Below are 15,399 nucleotides of genomic sequence, written 5' to 3' on the forward strand. Positions count from 1 at the left end.
AAGCAGTGGTATCAACGCAGAGTACTGTATTAAAGGGTAAAAAAAAACGAAAATTCCAATATGTTAAAAAATTAAAAATATTGGAATTTTCTTTTTTTCTGACCCTTAAAACCCTTAAAATTTTAAAATAAGTGCCTGTTAATTTTGTAGACTTATTTTTTAAATCAGAGTTGTGTAAAACATCAAAAAGTGCGATTTTTGAAAAAAAAAATTGAAAAAAATCGAAAAGTAGTCTTAAAAAATCGAAAATATTTGAATCCCCTCTTCGCCATTAGCTCAAAAATTTTGTTTTTAAGCCTAGAATGATATATATTTTTTTGAAAAAAATCGAAGGGGTCTCATTGAGAAAAAAAAATTCCGATTAAAATTGATTAAAACACTATTAAATTTTTTTTTAAATTTTTTAAATATTTTTTTTCGAAAAATACATTCAAAGACAAAAGAATGACCACCTTATCAATGACAATATTTTTATTTTTCTTCAAGTTATAAATACTTGAAATTTTCGAAAATTGTTAAATCAATTTTTTTTTAAATGTGTAACTCGGAAATCGATAAAGATAAAAATCTAAAAAAATTCATGGAAGCTACTTTCAATGGATACAAAAACATTTTAAAAAATGAAGCAAATAAAAAATGGTCGGGGAAAAAAGTCGTTGATTTGGCGTGGAATGCCCCATATATATATATATATATATATATATATATATATATATATATATTTATATATTTATTTATTTATTTATTTAATAATTTAAAGAAAGGGAAGAGGAAGAGAAAGAGGGAGAGAGAGAGAATTTCGACACTGTCATTAATTTACTTGTTGATTTTATTTAAAGTGCAAATGAATTAATAATTTATTACATACATTGGCGATAATTCTTAATCAATATTTTCCAACTTTTTCAGATACTTATGATGCACAGGTTATAGAGGAGGCGGATACTCTGCATAAAAAACAAAAAAATCTGAATTTGACTGTCGAATACAACGAGAGGTGAGTAATAGAGAGATGATAATTGAAATATAGAGTTATATCTGAAATATATATGATGGCATCACACATTGTGTTAAGACTCCTGGCTCCTTGCCGATCATGTCGAAATCGTGACGTCAGAGGCGAGAAAACACGCTAAAATTTCTTAGATGCCATTTCGAAATAAAAAAATATTTCAATGAAACAGCACTTCAGATGGCTTTAGCACATTCTTAAAAAACCCCGAAAACTATCCTTTCCCCTTTATAATCAATCAACAGCTGTAAAATGTAATATTAAGAAGCCCAGTCCGTCTGGTCTTTGCACATGCGCAGTCATTCCGCATGTCAAAGTCTGATATCTCGATCATTTTACAGATGTTGATTGATTATAAAGGGAAAAGGATAGTTTTCGGGGGTTTTTAAGAGTGTGCTAAAGCCATCTGAAGTGCTGTTTAATCGAAATATCTTTTCATTAAAAAATGGCATCTAAGAATTTTCAGCGTGTGCTTTCTCGCCTCTGACGTCACAATCCAATATGGCCGCGGTGAGCACCCAGGAGCCTTAACATAATATTATGCTTTTAGGCAACAATCATGGATAGATTCGAGCAAATCAAATTGTGTAATAAATATGGGCGACGTTACACAACAAACAATGGATGATACTTACAATATTTTCCAAGTAAGTGTTCTCCGATAAAAGTATTATAAAATATATATTTAATAAAATATACGATTTGAAAAGATAAAGATATATAAATTTTATCATATATAGACAAGTTCGGATCAAGATGCTGTAATAGCGTATTATTATATGGACGACAACAACAAAGTACAAGTGACGGAGATCTTCGATGTAACTGATTCAGAATCGCATACTATGCTTTCCATAGACGAAGTCGATACCAATACAAGACTCCAGTTTGACGACTGGGATGAACCTGCCTGGTTATCTCAACATACGTTCAATGATGGTAAATTGTTTGATATTTTTTCATAAAACCCACGAGATCGATTTATGATATATAAATCATCGAGATGTGCAAACAGAAGGGTTATTTCATTATTTTTATTTTCATTTTTATTTATTTATTTATTTATTTTTATTTTTAATTTTAATTTTAATTTTTGAATAATAAAAGCTTCAAAGTTTATTTGACTTGATTTGTAACACTAACTTTTAATTTGTAACTTTCAACTTGTAAATTAGAAATTATCCAAAGTCGTAAGGCATGGATGAAGAAGATATAAATAAATAAATAAATAATATATAAACAAATAGGAAAACACAGTTGAGGATAGAAAATTCTTGAATAAAGAAAGTTAGAATAAGGAAATTGAGTATAAATGTTTGTTGCAGTGAATGCTCTTTATACCGATGAGAATCAACAAAATATGGAAAATTTGTCGAATGCATCGTTGGAAGATGAGATACTGGATAACGCAAATATATTTTCTGATCCAGAAAGTGAATGGGAAATAGAAAAGGAGCAAGCGGAAACGCCCAAGTCTCCAGACAGCCGTCCGGAAGTAGATCAACCATCCACAAGTTTGTTATAAAAATTCCTCTCTAGTAGCCTCTGTTATTGTTATATAGAATAATATGAAATAATAATTGAAAGTGTAGGTTTTTTTTTATATGATATATTGCGAAAGTTAATGTGCACTGATTTAGTCACGAATAAGAATCGGAGACATTTAAAATAATATACATTCTAAAGTTTCTCAGTTTAAAAACATTATTTTATAAAAACTTATATATTCTTGCAAGGTAAAGAAAGATACAGTTGCAAGATATAAATGAGATAAAGTTGTTGATACATATAAGCACACAGTTGTACAATATTATGTGTCACCACATTTATTTAGGCGTAGAGTAGTTAAAGTATAACATATACAACAGTATTCTATCGTAATTCAAGTTTGTTAACTTGGATTTGAAATTTTTTTTTTACTAATACACGATTGCGTAAGTTTTACAAATCTTACACAAAAAGACTGATGTTTGGTGATTAAAGATAGTGTATTAAAATCGTCGATATATTTTAACTACGGATTTTTCGAAGAAATTTAGCCCGGAAGCAATTTTTCTTCGACAAATATCGAAGTAATTGTAGAATTTTTGACAATTAATGATGAAAGTAAATTAATTTTTATCAAATTAAGATTCAGAGGAGAAAATAGACGATAGAAAATTACATTTCGTAATGAACTTTAAGACATAATGTTAAAGTTTATATGATGATCCCTCTTCATAATACTGACAACTGACTGTTCTTGATTCTAAGGAAAGATCGTTTCTTTTCAAGTTATAGCTTATAGTTAAAAAGATATCTGATGATAATAGTATATAAAAAGATTACTTCCAAATTTTTTGATCATGTTAAAGAAGTAACAAATATTTGGAAAAATTTAAACTTGGAAATGTTTTCGAGCTGTCAGACTGTAGCTACTTTTTTTATATTCAATATTCAACTAATTATTAATTTTAATACGTTTGAATACGTTTCTTTTAAGAAACATGTTTAAAACTTATATTATAATTTTTATATATTATCAAAGTAAACACATTTTGTGTACTTTGATAAATCATAATAGGTTCTTAAAAAATTGGTAGTAATTTTTTTTATATATCGTGTATAATTTGCAACAATTTCTTTTTGTTGCTATAATTTTGCTATTGTTTACGAAATTTTCAAATATGCATGGATTGTAACAATAATTAGAATATAATATTTTAGGATATGTTTTAGAATACATTCTATATTTTAGGGTATATTTTAGAATTTTAGGATATGTTTAGAATACATTCTATATTTTTGTCATACTCTATTATGATTTTCTTAATAAGATTAATTATTATTAAATTTCTTATTTCCATATTTTCCTTATAGCATTAAGACTCCTGGATCCTCGCCGCGACCGAGTGTATATATATATATATATATATATATATATATATATATATATATATATATATATATACACACTCGTTACAGAGTATAATTTAGTAATTGTTCACACATTACCAGTTTAATTTTTAATGTGATATCTTATATTAATAATACTTTATATACATATTTAAATAAGGAATGTTTTGTGATTTATTATTTTAAGACATTTTGCTTTATATAAAAATATTGGGGAATACATAATGGATGAAAAAAAACTTGTCTCTTTTCTTTTTGGGAATAATTTCATTAGAATAAAAAAAAAAATCCAAAAAAGGAAAAAGAGTCGTTGTAAAATGTTCCTATTATATTGCTTTTATTCGAATAAAGTATTTTTTATTTTGCATGGCGATACCTTCATATTCTTTTTACAATATAAAATTATCCTAAGTGCAAATATATTTTTTATCCATTATAATTTTATAAATAATATAAAATATAATTAAAAAATTTTTAATTATTAATATTTAATTATTACCTCACAAAATTACGAGTCGTGAATTTGATTTGATCACAAGTAATTTTTTTATTTGTTAATTTACAGAAAATCTAGTTCAAGAAAAAAATATTGTAAAATAATGTCGATTTTCTTTTTATATATGTATATAAATCTTCTTATATATATAGAAGCTAATATACAATAAAATCTTATATCATTATTGATGAATAAAATCTTATATCATTACATTGATGATATGAATGTGACTACGGGTATATGTATATACATATAGTGTATTATATACATAGAATAAGCAAAATAAATACTAACAAACAAAGCAAATCTATAATAAAATTAATTCTCCTGTTTTGTAATTGTAAATAATGTTAAAACACTATATTAGAATGAAAATAAATTATTGAAAGGAAATATTTTGTTCTTTACCATGAATGATGCGGAAACACAAGAAAAGCTTATTGAAATCAATTGTGATGATATTTTATAAGTATAATAAATAATTTATTTTTTGGTATATTTCTTGCTAAAAACTAGATTTTTATTTCGAAAAAGATAATTATACATGTATAATTGATAATTATAGCATTGTATTAAAAGAGTAAATAAATATACAGGGTGTCTCAGAATGTTTGGGACTAAATTCGTGTGTAGATAGAGCGAAATAAACTGAGTCGAAAAGTCCTCTACCATTTTGCAATTTTCGCAATAGTTAACGAATTACTAATTAATAAAAATCGCCGTTTTAGCCCGGCCTACTGTCAAATGCAAACGCGCGGCAAGATGCGGCCGCCTAGTGATCGATGTTGCTAGGCGCGTGAGGAGTTGTTTATTACAAGCGGCAATGTTTATTACAAATTACAAGTAGTAACCTCAATCGCTGGGCGGCCGCATCTTGCCGCGCGCTTGCATTTGACAGTAGGCCGGGATACACGGCGATTTTTAATAATTAATAATTCGTTAACTATTGCGAAAATTGCAAAATGGTAGAGTACTTTTCGATTCAGTTTATTTCGCTCTATCTGCATACGAATTTAGTCCCAAACATTCTGGGACACTCTGTATATGCAATTATAAGTAATTATAAGAAGTAATTTTCTCGCGTTTGTTATTTTACGCGTACTAAGATAGAAAATACTTTTCGGGAAGGTGCTCTTCTCACACGCGCTTCAAAGAAGGAAGCGCACGGAAGTGACAGGTAACAGTTGACAGCTGACAGGTGATCGTCTTCTACCGCGGATTCGTTCCTGTTCGTGGATTTCGTTCGAATGTGTGACATAATTTACGATTATCTCGTTCTTCACGAAGATACTTTGCAAAAAGAAAGAAAAAAAAAAATGGACGATTAAGGGCGAAAGGAAAGACAGCATTATCCGTTATTCAGACGAATAAACGACAAAGGTGACAGGATGAATTTGTCGTTCGCTGGTTTCCTCGGCATCTATCATGTCGGGGTGGCGATCTGTTTGAAAAAATACGCGCCACATTTGCTGAACAAACTAAGCGGTGCTTCCGCAGGTGCTATGGCCGCGTGTTGCTTGCTTTGCGATGCATCCCTCGGTGAGTTATACCAAGGTGTAATAAGATAGGTATAACATTCCCGATGCGCAGTCGTCCAAAGTAATGGCCGCTTTTCGACCAATCAGGAATTGGTCCCAAATGCAGAAAAGTAATATGGCTGCGCACATATGTTTAGAGATATATGTAGTTTAAAAGCCATATCCGCAGTTATCTATACTCTATACATACATTTTACACAAAATTGTATGATTTCTTTTTATAGATGGAGCATTACAAAATATATCCTGAGATACCGTCTGAGAGAATTGTCTGAGAGAGCGAAAATTTTTATATTGTGGTTATATTGTATTTTGAGCCAAATCCTATTATAAGAACAACTGGTGCAGAACTGTTGAAGAATCCATTTTTTAATGAGAATAATAAATAAATAAAATAAACAAATTAAAAAAAAATAATTTAAAACTGTAGTACATATTATTAATAACAATAAAAATAAGTATATTAATAATAATAATAAAAATAAGTAATTAAAATTATATAATGATAAGAAATTATATAAAGAGTAGAAATTTATTAAAATGAACTGGTGTATGTACTCACACACATAATATATACGAGTACATTGTAATTGATAGCGGAATATATAACGCGAAATAGTAATGATAAAAGATACTGGAGACATATAAGTAATTGAAATAATTTTTTTGAAATAAATTTATAATAAATTATGGCTCGTGTGTATTCTATAAATTAATAAATAAATAAAGGCCAACTTAAACGGGCTGTGTTAATTCCAGATGTCAAATAAACTTTATTATTACGATTAACTTAACAATTCAATATATTAACTCACGTATATACGTTTCGACTGTACGACAGTCATTTACAAAAACATATTTTTTGATATGTTTTTTCTTTCGGAAAAATTTTAGAAAAAGAAAAAAATTTGAAAATGAAATAAATTTTAATACATTAAAATAAAACTTTTTACATATTTAATTAAATATAATACTGATATGTTGATGTTGCTCTTATCAAACAATATACTCTGCTTTTCTTCGCGATAGGTAAATTATGGACACGATAATCAATTTGAGAGATGTATTTAATGTAAAGGGAGGGTTATAGTGTAATATAATGTAATATATGAAAAAAAAACTACAGCTTTATAGATTCAATTATTCTTTTAAAATAACATTTTTGATTGCAATACTCTTATTTAGAAATGGAATATGCTTTCAGAAAAACAAGTTTTGGTGAAATTGAAAAGTTCCCATTTTCCTTCAAAACAAGGCTTCATAACTAGTAATGCCAGAGTGAAGACGTGTGATATCAGTATGGTATCATTGCGTTGTACATACATGCGTATAATATTATTGATAAATAATTAATTTTTAGTTTGTAAGAAAAATGCATTTGATAGGATAATTAAAATCATTTAAATGAAAATGTAAAATAATTTTTGAAGAAATGTAATTTATTAAATTCTTAATGTGTATTTTATTAATTGCGAAATACAAAAAATAAGCATTTTACATTTTGTATTGCCATTTTAAATGTATCTATTTCAAATAATGCACAAAGTAATATATATTAAAACGAAAAAATTTAGTTGGCAGGAACACAATCTTATATATTTACTATACATATATGTAAGCGAAATAGTATTACGATATTGAGAAGTGGAGATTATTTCCACTTATCTTAATTTTTTTTATCATTTCATAATGTTGCTCCCTCTCTGTTCCGTTCAAGAACCATCCTAAGAGTAATATAAGTTCACAAGAATTTTATTACGAATGACTGTTGCTCTCGCACGTTGACAATACATGATCGACTGTCGGAGTACGTGTATCTCTTTACGCGTCAAAAGTGTCATTCGCATTAAAGTGATGTACATTCGCCGACTGTGGAAGGTTGTCCACTTTTGCCAGGATGAGTTTCGGAATGCAAATCTTATTAAAATTAAGTGCCAATGCACACGGCATATCCTAATATGATTCATTATAAGAGCAGAGAACAAAATACAAAATATACACAAGATCTAATATGTTGATATGTTAAAAGAAATAATAATAACATTGCTGAAATTCATATTTTCAACGGATAATCTTTTAGTCGGCGAATGTACCTCCTAGAGCAAATCGGTATCTGGGGAAGAAATAGAGAGCACTCTTCAGGAAGGTGCTCTTCTCGCACGCGCTTCAAAGAAGGAAGCGCACGGAAGTGACAGGTGATCATCTTCAACCGCAGATTTGTTCCTGTTCGTGGATTTTGTGTGACATAATTTGCGATCATCTCGTTCATCACGAAAATGCTTCGCGAAAAGAAAAAAGGAAAAAAAAATAGACGACTACGAGGGCGAAAGAGACGACAGCATTATCCGTTATTTAGGCAAATAAACGACAAGGGCGACAGGATGAATCTGTCGTTCGCCGGTTGCGGTTTCCTCGGCATCTATCATGTCGGGGTGGCGATCTGTCTGAAAAAATACGCGCCGCATTTACTGAACAAACTAAGCGGCTCATCCGCAGGTGCTATGGCCGCGTGTTGCTTGCTTTGCGATGCATCCCTCGGTGAGTTATACCTACCTGCTTTTGACAGTTTTAAAATAGTTGAAAAAGTAATATTTGTCGATAAAAATTAGTCGAACAGAATGTACAGAAATTATCATTAAAAAGTCTCAACAGAGTGCAGTCTATTCTATATGAAAAAAGCGGAACAATTGGAGGAGTCAAATAATTTTTATCTTGGAAAATCTCCATGGAATTTTATTGACTCGGAGAATTTTTTCAAAAATTGTGTCTTTGATCATTTTATTTTTACTCTTATCATTTGATAAAGATATGTCTGACATTATAATCTCATTGATTGTGATTTTTTATTGAGGATCTTCTTTTAGTAGCAAGATCATGCGTAAGTTTCATAGAAAATTGTTCAATTTTTAAATAATATTTAAATAAATTTACTACTCCTTAAGATGTTTATAATTACTTTTTGGTTTTTTTTATTTTTTTTAATTTTTGCTTATATATTTAGCATTTAGATATAGTGATACATTGCACTTTATTGTTATCATTCAAATTAATTTTACAATTAATAAATCGATTATTAAATGCTAGAAAAGTATGTTTCTATAGCTGCATTCTTGGTAACTTTTTTTGCAAACGTATATAAATAGAAAAGATTAAAAAGCGCGTACAATAAAAAGAAAACTTATTTTAAAAACAACCATAAATTATTTCTTATTTTACCTGAAATGTTAAACGAAAATACTTGGAAGATCAAAGAATTCTCAGGGAACTTTTTTACAAGATTTGAATAGATATCCTCGTCTAATTACCATAAAAAATAATTTTGGTAAGAATATTGAATAAATAGAGACATTGTTCGACTGTCTAATATAATTGCAACATCATTGTTTATTAAAATTATTGAATTGTTTTTTTTTCAAACTCATATTATAGTCTTCCGTGCCAAATAATTTACATCACTAAGATAACAATAAATCTGAATTTATTTTATATGAGCATGCTGAAAATTCCCATTTTTCCGTGTGTCTATTACTTACTTCGATATCATATCTTTTTTCTCTTTTTATAACACATTTTTATCAACACGTTTTATCAACATCTTACATTAAGGTCTTTGACTGAGGTTTATCTTCAATGGAAAAATTATCGTTTTAAAAGTTTCTAAGCCGTCGATCGACACACTTATCGGTTTACAATAAGCATTATCTTCATATATACCGTCTGTCCGAAAAATTCCGGGACTGATTTTTTTCCCGGCTTACAAGTAATGCCATCTGTTAATCAATTAGATAACCTTTTAGTAGCAATATTCAGCTATATTCATGTATTTTTTTAACAAGCTGCGTTCATTCTGTATTTAGTACCAAGCTTATGAATTCTTTTTGTTTTTTTGATCCGTTAAAAAAATTGTCATGGAGCAGAGAGCAGTTATCAAATTTAATTTTAAAATTGGTAAAACGGTTACGGAAACGTATAAGTCTATGAAAATTGCTTACGGTGATAATTGTTTATCACGTTCAAAAGTTTTTGAGTGGTATAAACGATTTAAAAAAGGTCGACAGTCACTTGAGGATGATGCAAGGTCTGGGCGCTCCGCTACAAGTTCGACAGACGCAAACATCACAAAGATTCGTGATCTCCTGCTCATTGACCGTCATTTCACATGCAGAAGGATCGCAGAAGAGACCAACATTTCTAAAACAATCGTTCATGACATTATCCGGAACGTTTTACCAATTTTAAAATTAAATTTGATAACTACTCTCTGCTCCATGACAATTTTTTTAACGGATCAAAAAAACAAAAAGAATTCATAAGCTTGGTATTAAGTACAGAATGAACGCAGCTTGTTAAAAAAATACATGAATACAGCTGAATATTGCTACTAAAAGGTTATCTAATTGATTAACAGATGGCATTACTTGTAAGCCGGGAAAAAAATCAGTCCCGGAATTTTTCGGACAGACGGTGTATATTACATAAAGTCATACATATAGTACATGATCATACATTTTTACACTATTGTGTTTAAAAAGAAAAAAAAACTATTTTTTATAATATTATTTTTCGATACACTGCGATTGCAAGAGTTTACATTTGAATTTGCATCCATATTTTCTAATAAAATAATGTCTTTATCTCGTGAAAAAGAAATGTGATTGTATAAAAATGTGTAAAAATATCACATTGTTCGTATATAAGATTTCTTGATAAAATCAGTTGAGATTATACAATATATTACGCATTTTTTGCTTCTTCATCTTTCCTTCGAACACTTTAAGATTTTAGGACTTATCAAGGATATAAGATGGGGAGTAAATCAGATACATGAAGTTTTTTGTTCAAATTAAATAAAGAAGATTTTTTAACAAGTTTGTTGCATCTAGCTCTTATTAGTCCATTTGCTACCTGAATTTTGTATTTAAAAAATTTTCGCTATGTAAAATTTTGTTATGTATTATGAACTGAGTGAATCGTACATCACGATTTGTCTATATAAAACAATGAGTCTAGAAAAATAAATTTTAATACTTAATTTTGTGTTATTTTTTAACAACTAAATATAAAAGTGTGGATAAAATTTTGTATGCTTCTGTTTTAATTTTATTAAAATTTAAAATACTTTAATATGAGAAACTTAAAATTTAATAAATTGCACAGCTTTGGATTTATGATTTTTTTGGAACAAGTTTGTAATTTACCGCGCGATCTCAGCGCACCTCACTTCCGCACGCACGCGACCTAGGTTACGTATCGATATATATCGATACAGCTCAGCTCTCAGATATATTCTTTGTGTAATAAAACGATCTCAAGTTCTTAAATAATAAAATCTATATTATTTCTCGTACATCCTGTGTGGAATTAATTTGCGCCAGCCAGATCCTAACAGATTTCTCCCTCTTTCTTAATTTTAATTAAAATTACAAACATATAATTTGAATATTGAATTAAATATACATATGCATATATTCATTTTAACAATATTTAGTCAGAACTTTTTAAGAATAGATATTAAAAAATACAGAAAGTTTATATACATATATACATATATTATATACATATATGAATATGTATTTCAATAACACAACAATAGTATTAATTGCACGTAATTTTGTAAAATGATATAGAGATCCTCGGTATTTTAAATTGTAAACAATTTTTTTACTTATTAAAGAAATATAAATTATTCACGCAATTATAAATGCCAATTGTGTCATCGATGTATCAATAATTCGTGAACATCTTAACATTCTTAATTATAAAATAATGACGTTTTAGTCTTTTCTTTCTCGATTTAGAAGACACTATGAGCGGTGTATTATACATAGCAAGTGCAGCGCGAAAACACGCACTTGGACCATTCAGTCCATGTTTCGATGTGCAACACATATTGTTGAAGACTTTGCAGAAGGTGAGTAGAATAAAAAAAATGTGACAATAATATATACTTATTATTATAAATAGTTAAATCTCACAGCTAATTTTCTACGGAATTTTCCAGTCAAAATTTTCTAAAATAAATTTTTCGGCTATTATTAATACACACATACACACACACGCGCGCGCGTGTCCAGTCAAAATTTTGTAAAATAAATTTTTCGGCTATTATTAATACACACATACACACGCACGCGCGCGCGCGCGTGTGTGTGTATAATATATGTATATTACTAATATAATATAATAATAATATACATTCTGAAATAATTATGCTATTTTTTGTTTAGAACAAACACAATATTGTGTATATATTATTATATTATATTAATAAATATGAATATATATTAGAAAATAAAAGCAACGAATAAAAAAATAATAATAATAACAATAATAATTTAATTTTTTTATTAGAAATTTTGAAGTATATATTTGCAATTTCTAATAAATTAAGAGATAAAAATTAAAAACGAAAAAAGCCGAATATATATACCTCCAGATTCTTTCTTAGAATGTTATGTATTGATAAGACACTATGTATTTAAATTAGATTATAGAAATCGCTTTCATTATCGATGTAATGCGAAATAAATGCAAAATCTCGTTATCATTCTAGCTTCTACCGGATGACGCTCACATTCGTGTAAATGGGAAATTGTACATCTCTTTGACTAGAGTATATGATAGGAAGAATGTGATCATCTCGCAATTCAATTCAAAGGAGGACTTACTAGAAGTAAGAAAACTTGTTAGCTTTGTGTATCACCTATAAGTCGCATTATTACTATCTCTATAATCAAAGATCAAAATTGCCATACTAGATTAATGCAAAAAAATAAAATTATCATTTTTGTTCAAATTGAATCGAAATATTACTATAATAACAAGAGAGAAAAATAATTCTTTATTATTCGAGGAAAATTTTATGGTTGCAAAATAATTTTATTATTTTTTTTTTTTCCATATAAATTGTAACAATTCTTTCTCTCAAATAAGCCATTCATATCCCAAATTTTGCATTATTTTATCAGTATTTATCTTTTATTATTTGAGGAAAATTTCATCATGGTTGCAAATTGATTTTTTTAATATAAATTATTGTAACACTCTCCTTTCTCTCAAAAAATCCGTTTATATCCAAAATTTTCGTGCTATTGTGTGTGTGTATGTGCGTGCGTGCGTATGTGTGCGTGCGTGTGTGCGTGCGTGCGTGTGTGCGTGCGTGCGTGTGTGCGTGCGTGCGTGTGTGCGTGCGTGTGCGTGCGTGCGTGTGTGTGCGTGCGTGCGTGTGCGTGCGCGCGCGCGCGCGGTGTGTGTAATATTATGTATAGTGTTGTGCTTAGATAATTTTAAAATTAGCTAGATAAAGAAGAGATAAAAGTATGTAAATTTATCTTAGATAATATAAAGATGATTTTGTTTTAGATATATCTAGTTAAAAGATAAAATTATATGGCGATTTATCTAGATAACTTTCAATTAATATTATTTTTTGATCGCTTATGTAAACAGTTATAAAAAAATGTAAATATTAAAAGGAATATACAATGTATTCATATTTTTATTTGTAAGTTTATATCGCTTATTACTTAAGTTCTACTACTAATAAGTATTTTTATGTACTATGAAAACTCTAAATCAAATTATCTGAACATTATATTAAATAATTTAATAAAGATAACACTATTTTTCATCAAGATACACAGATATAAGATAACATATATTTTTATTATTTATATAAAGATAAGATGATGCAAAAATTTCATCTAGATGATCATCGATATAATTTTATTTAGATAACAGCAAACACTGATTATATAATACTAAAATATTTCTTTTTTTTTATGCAGGCTCTACTAGCTAGTTCGTTTGTGCCGTTTTTTTCTGGTTTCCTGGCACCACGATTTCACGGCATCAGGTACATAGACGGTGGTTTTAGCGACAATCTTCCTATGTTCGATGAAGATACTGTTACTGTATCTCCATTTTGCGGAGAGAGCGATATTTGTCCTAGAGACAACACGCTTCAGCTTTTTCACGTACGTTTATTGCTCGTGTCTTTCGCGGATATAACTGCATCACTATTTCTTTGCTAAAAGAATTAAAAAGATTAATGATGATACGCAAATTAAATTAAATTAACGAGCGTGCGCCTACTGATTTAACACGGTGATTTTTAATTTATTGCTCGTCGATATATATTATTAATGCATCTGTATATTTTGCAGCTCAATGTCTCTAATATGAACATAGAACTTTCTAAAAAAAATATACATAGAATCATTCAGGTATTCTTGCCGTCTAAAATAAAGGTAAAAAAAAAATTTTTTAAGTATATTCTTTATTAATACGATGTAAAAATGTTTAAATTATGTACAACAGAAATATATGTTTACATTTTTACATTTTTTTAATTATAGATTCTCTCGAATATATGTTGGCAAGGACGCGCGGATGCACTGAAGTTTCTGCATCGTAGAAATTTATTAAAATGAACTGGTGTATGTACTCACACACATAATATATACGAGTGCATTGTAATTGATAGCGGAATATATCATGCGAAATAGTAATGATTAAAGATACTGGAGACATATAAGTAATTGAAATAATATTTTTGATGTTTTTTTTTTTGGAAAAATTTTAGAAAAAGAAAAAAATTTGAAAATAAAATAAATTTTAATACATTAAAACAAAACTTTTTGCATATATAATTAAATAAAATATAATACTGATATGTCGATGTTGCTCTTATCAAACAATATACTCTGTTTTTCTTTGCGATGGATAAATTATAGACACGATAATCAATTTGAGAGATGTTTTTAATGTAAAGGGGAGGGGGGGGGTTATAGTGTAATATAATGTAATATATGAAAAAAAACTACAGCTTTACAGATTCAATTATTCTTTTAAAATAACATTTTTGATTGCAATACTCTTATTTAGAAATGGAATATGCTTTCAGAAAAACAAGTTTTTGTGAAATTGAAAAGTTCCCATTTTCCTTCAAAACAAGGCTTCATAATTAGTAATGCCAGAGCGAAGACGTGATATCAGTATGATATCATTGCGTTGTACATACATGCGTATAATATTATTGATAAATAATTAATTTTTAGTTTGTAAGAAAAATGCATTTGATAGGATAATTAAAATCATTTAAATGAAAATGTAAAATAATTTTTGAAGAAATGTATTTTATTAAATTCTTAATGTGTATTTTATTAATTGCGAAATACAAAAAATAAGCATTTTACATTTTGTATTGCCATTTTAAATGTATCTATTTCAAATAATGCACAAAGTAATATATATTAAAACGAAAAAATTTAGTTGGCAGGAACACAATCTTATATATTTACTATACATATATGTAAGCGAAATAGTATTACGATATTGAGAAGTGGAGATTATTTCCACTTATCTTAATTTTTTTTTATCATTTCATAATGTTGCTCCCTCTCTGTTCCGTTCAAGAACCATCCTAAGAGTAGTATAAGTTCACAAGAATTTTATTA

General features: G+C 28.3%; 3 protein-coding genes across 4 annotated transcripts in view; all 3 read left to right on the forward strand.

Annotated features, from left to right (window-relative positions):
• The window catches only part of Bmm (brummer), a 28,319-nt gene extending 23,893 nt beyond the window's left edge, over nt 1–4,426 (forward strand). Inside the window, exons 10-13 of one of the 2 annotated variants that reach the window (XM_083053204.1) lie at nt 910–997; nt 1,563–1,659; nt 1,753–1,951; nt 2,338–4,426. In XM_083053204.1, the coding sequence (XP_082909330.1) occupies nt 910–997; nt 1,563–1,659; nt 1,753–1,951; nt 2,338–2,537 (584 nt within the window). In that variant the 3' untranslated portion in view covers nt 2,538–4,426. The remainder of the gene's footprint in view (nt 1–909; nt 998–1,562; nt 1,660–1,752; nt 1,952–2,337) is intronic. The other variant, XM_083053205.1, reaches the window with a different exon arrangement.
• Nucleotides 4,427–5,437: 1,011 nt separating this feature from the next.
• On the forward strand, nt 5,438–6,258 carry LOC145944925 (patatin-like phospholipase domain-containing protein 2). The gene is made up of 2 exons (XM_083053627.1): nt 5,438–5,942; nt 6,166–6,258. Exons 1-2 carry the CDS (start codon nt 5,792–5,794, stop codon nt 6,189–6,191), a joined length of 177 nt encoding a protein of 58 aa, XP_082909753.1. The 5' UTR covers nt 5,438–5,791; the 3' UTR covers nt 6,192–6,258.
• Nucleotides 6,259–7,720: 1,462 nt separating this feature from the next.
• LOC145944560 (patatin-like phospholipase domain-containing protein 2) lies at nt 7,721–14,477 on the forward strand. The gene is made up of 7 exons (XM_083052958.1): nt 7,721–7,819; nt 8,022–8,479; nt 11,740–11,852; nt 12,495–12,614; nt 13,729–13,917; nt 14,107–14,190; nt 14,299–14,477. Exons 2-7 carry the CDS (start codon nt 8,218–8,220, stop codon nt 14,371–14,373), a joined length of 843 nt encoding a protein of 280 aa, XP_082909084.1. The 5' UTR covers nt 7,721–7,819; nt 8,022–8,217; the 3' UTR covers nt 14,374–14,477.
• The last annotated feature ends 922 nt before the right edge of the window (nt 14,478–15,399 follow it).

The sequence above is a fragment of the Prenolepis imparis genome, unplaced genomic scaffold (assembly GCF_030444845.1).
Source record: "Prenolepis imparis isolate NDT839.2.m4 unplaced genomic scaffold, iyPreImpa1.0 SCAF_13, whole genome shotgun sequence".
NCBI classification, from domain to species: Eukaryota; Metazoa; Arthropoda; class Insecta; order Hymenoptera; family Formicidae; genus Prenolepis; species Prenolepis imparis.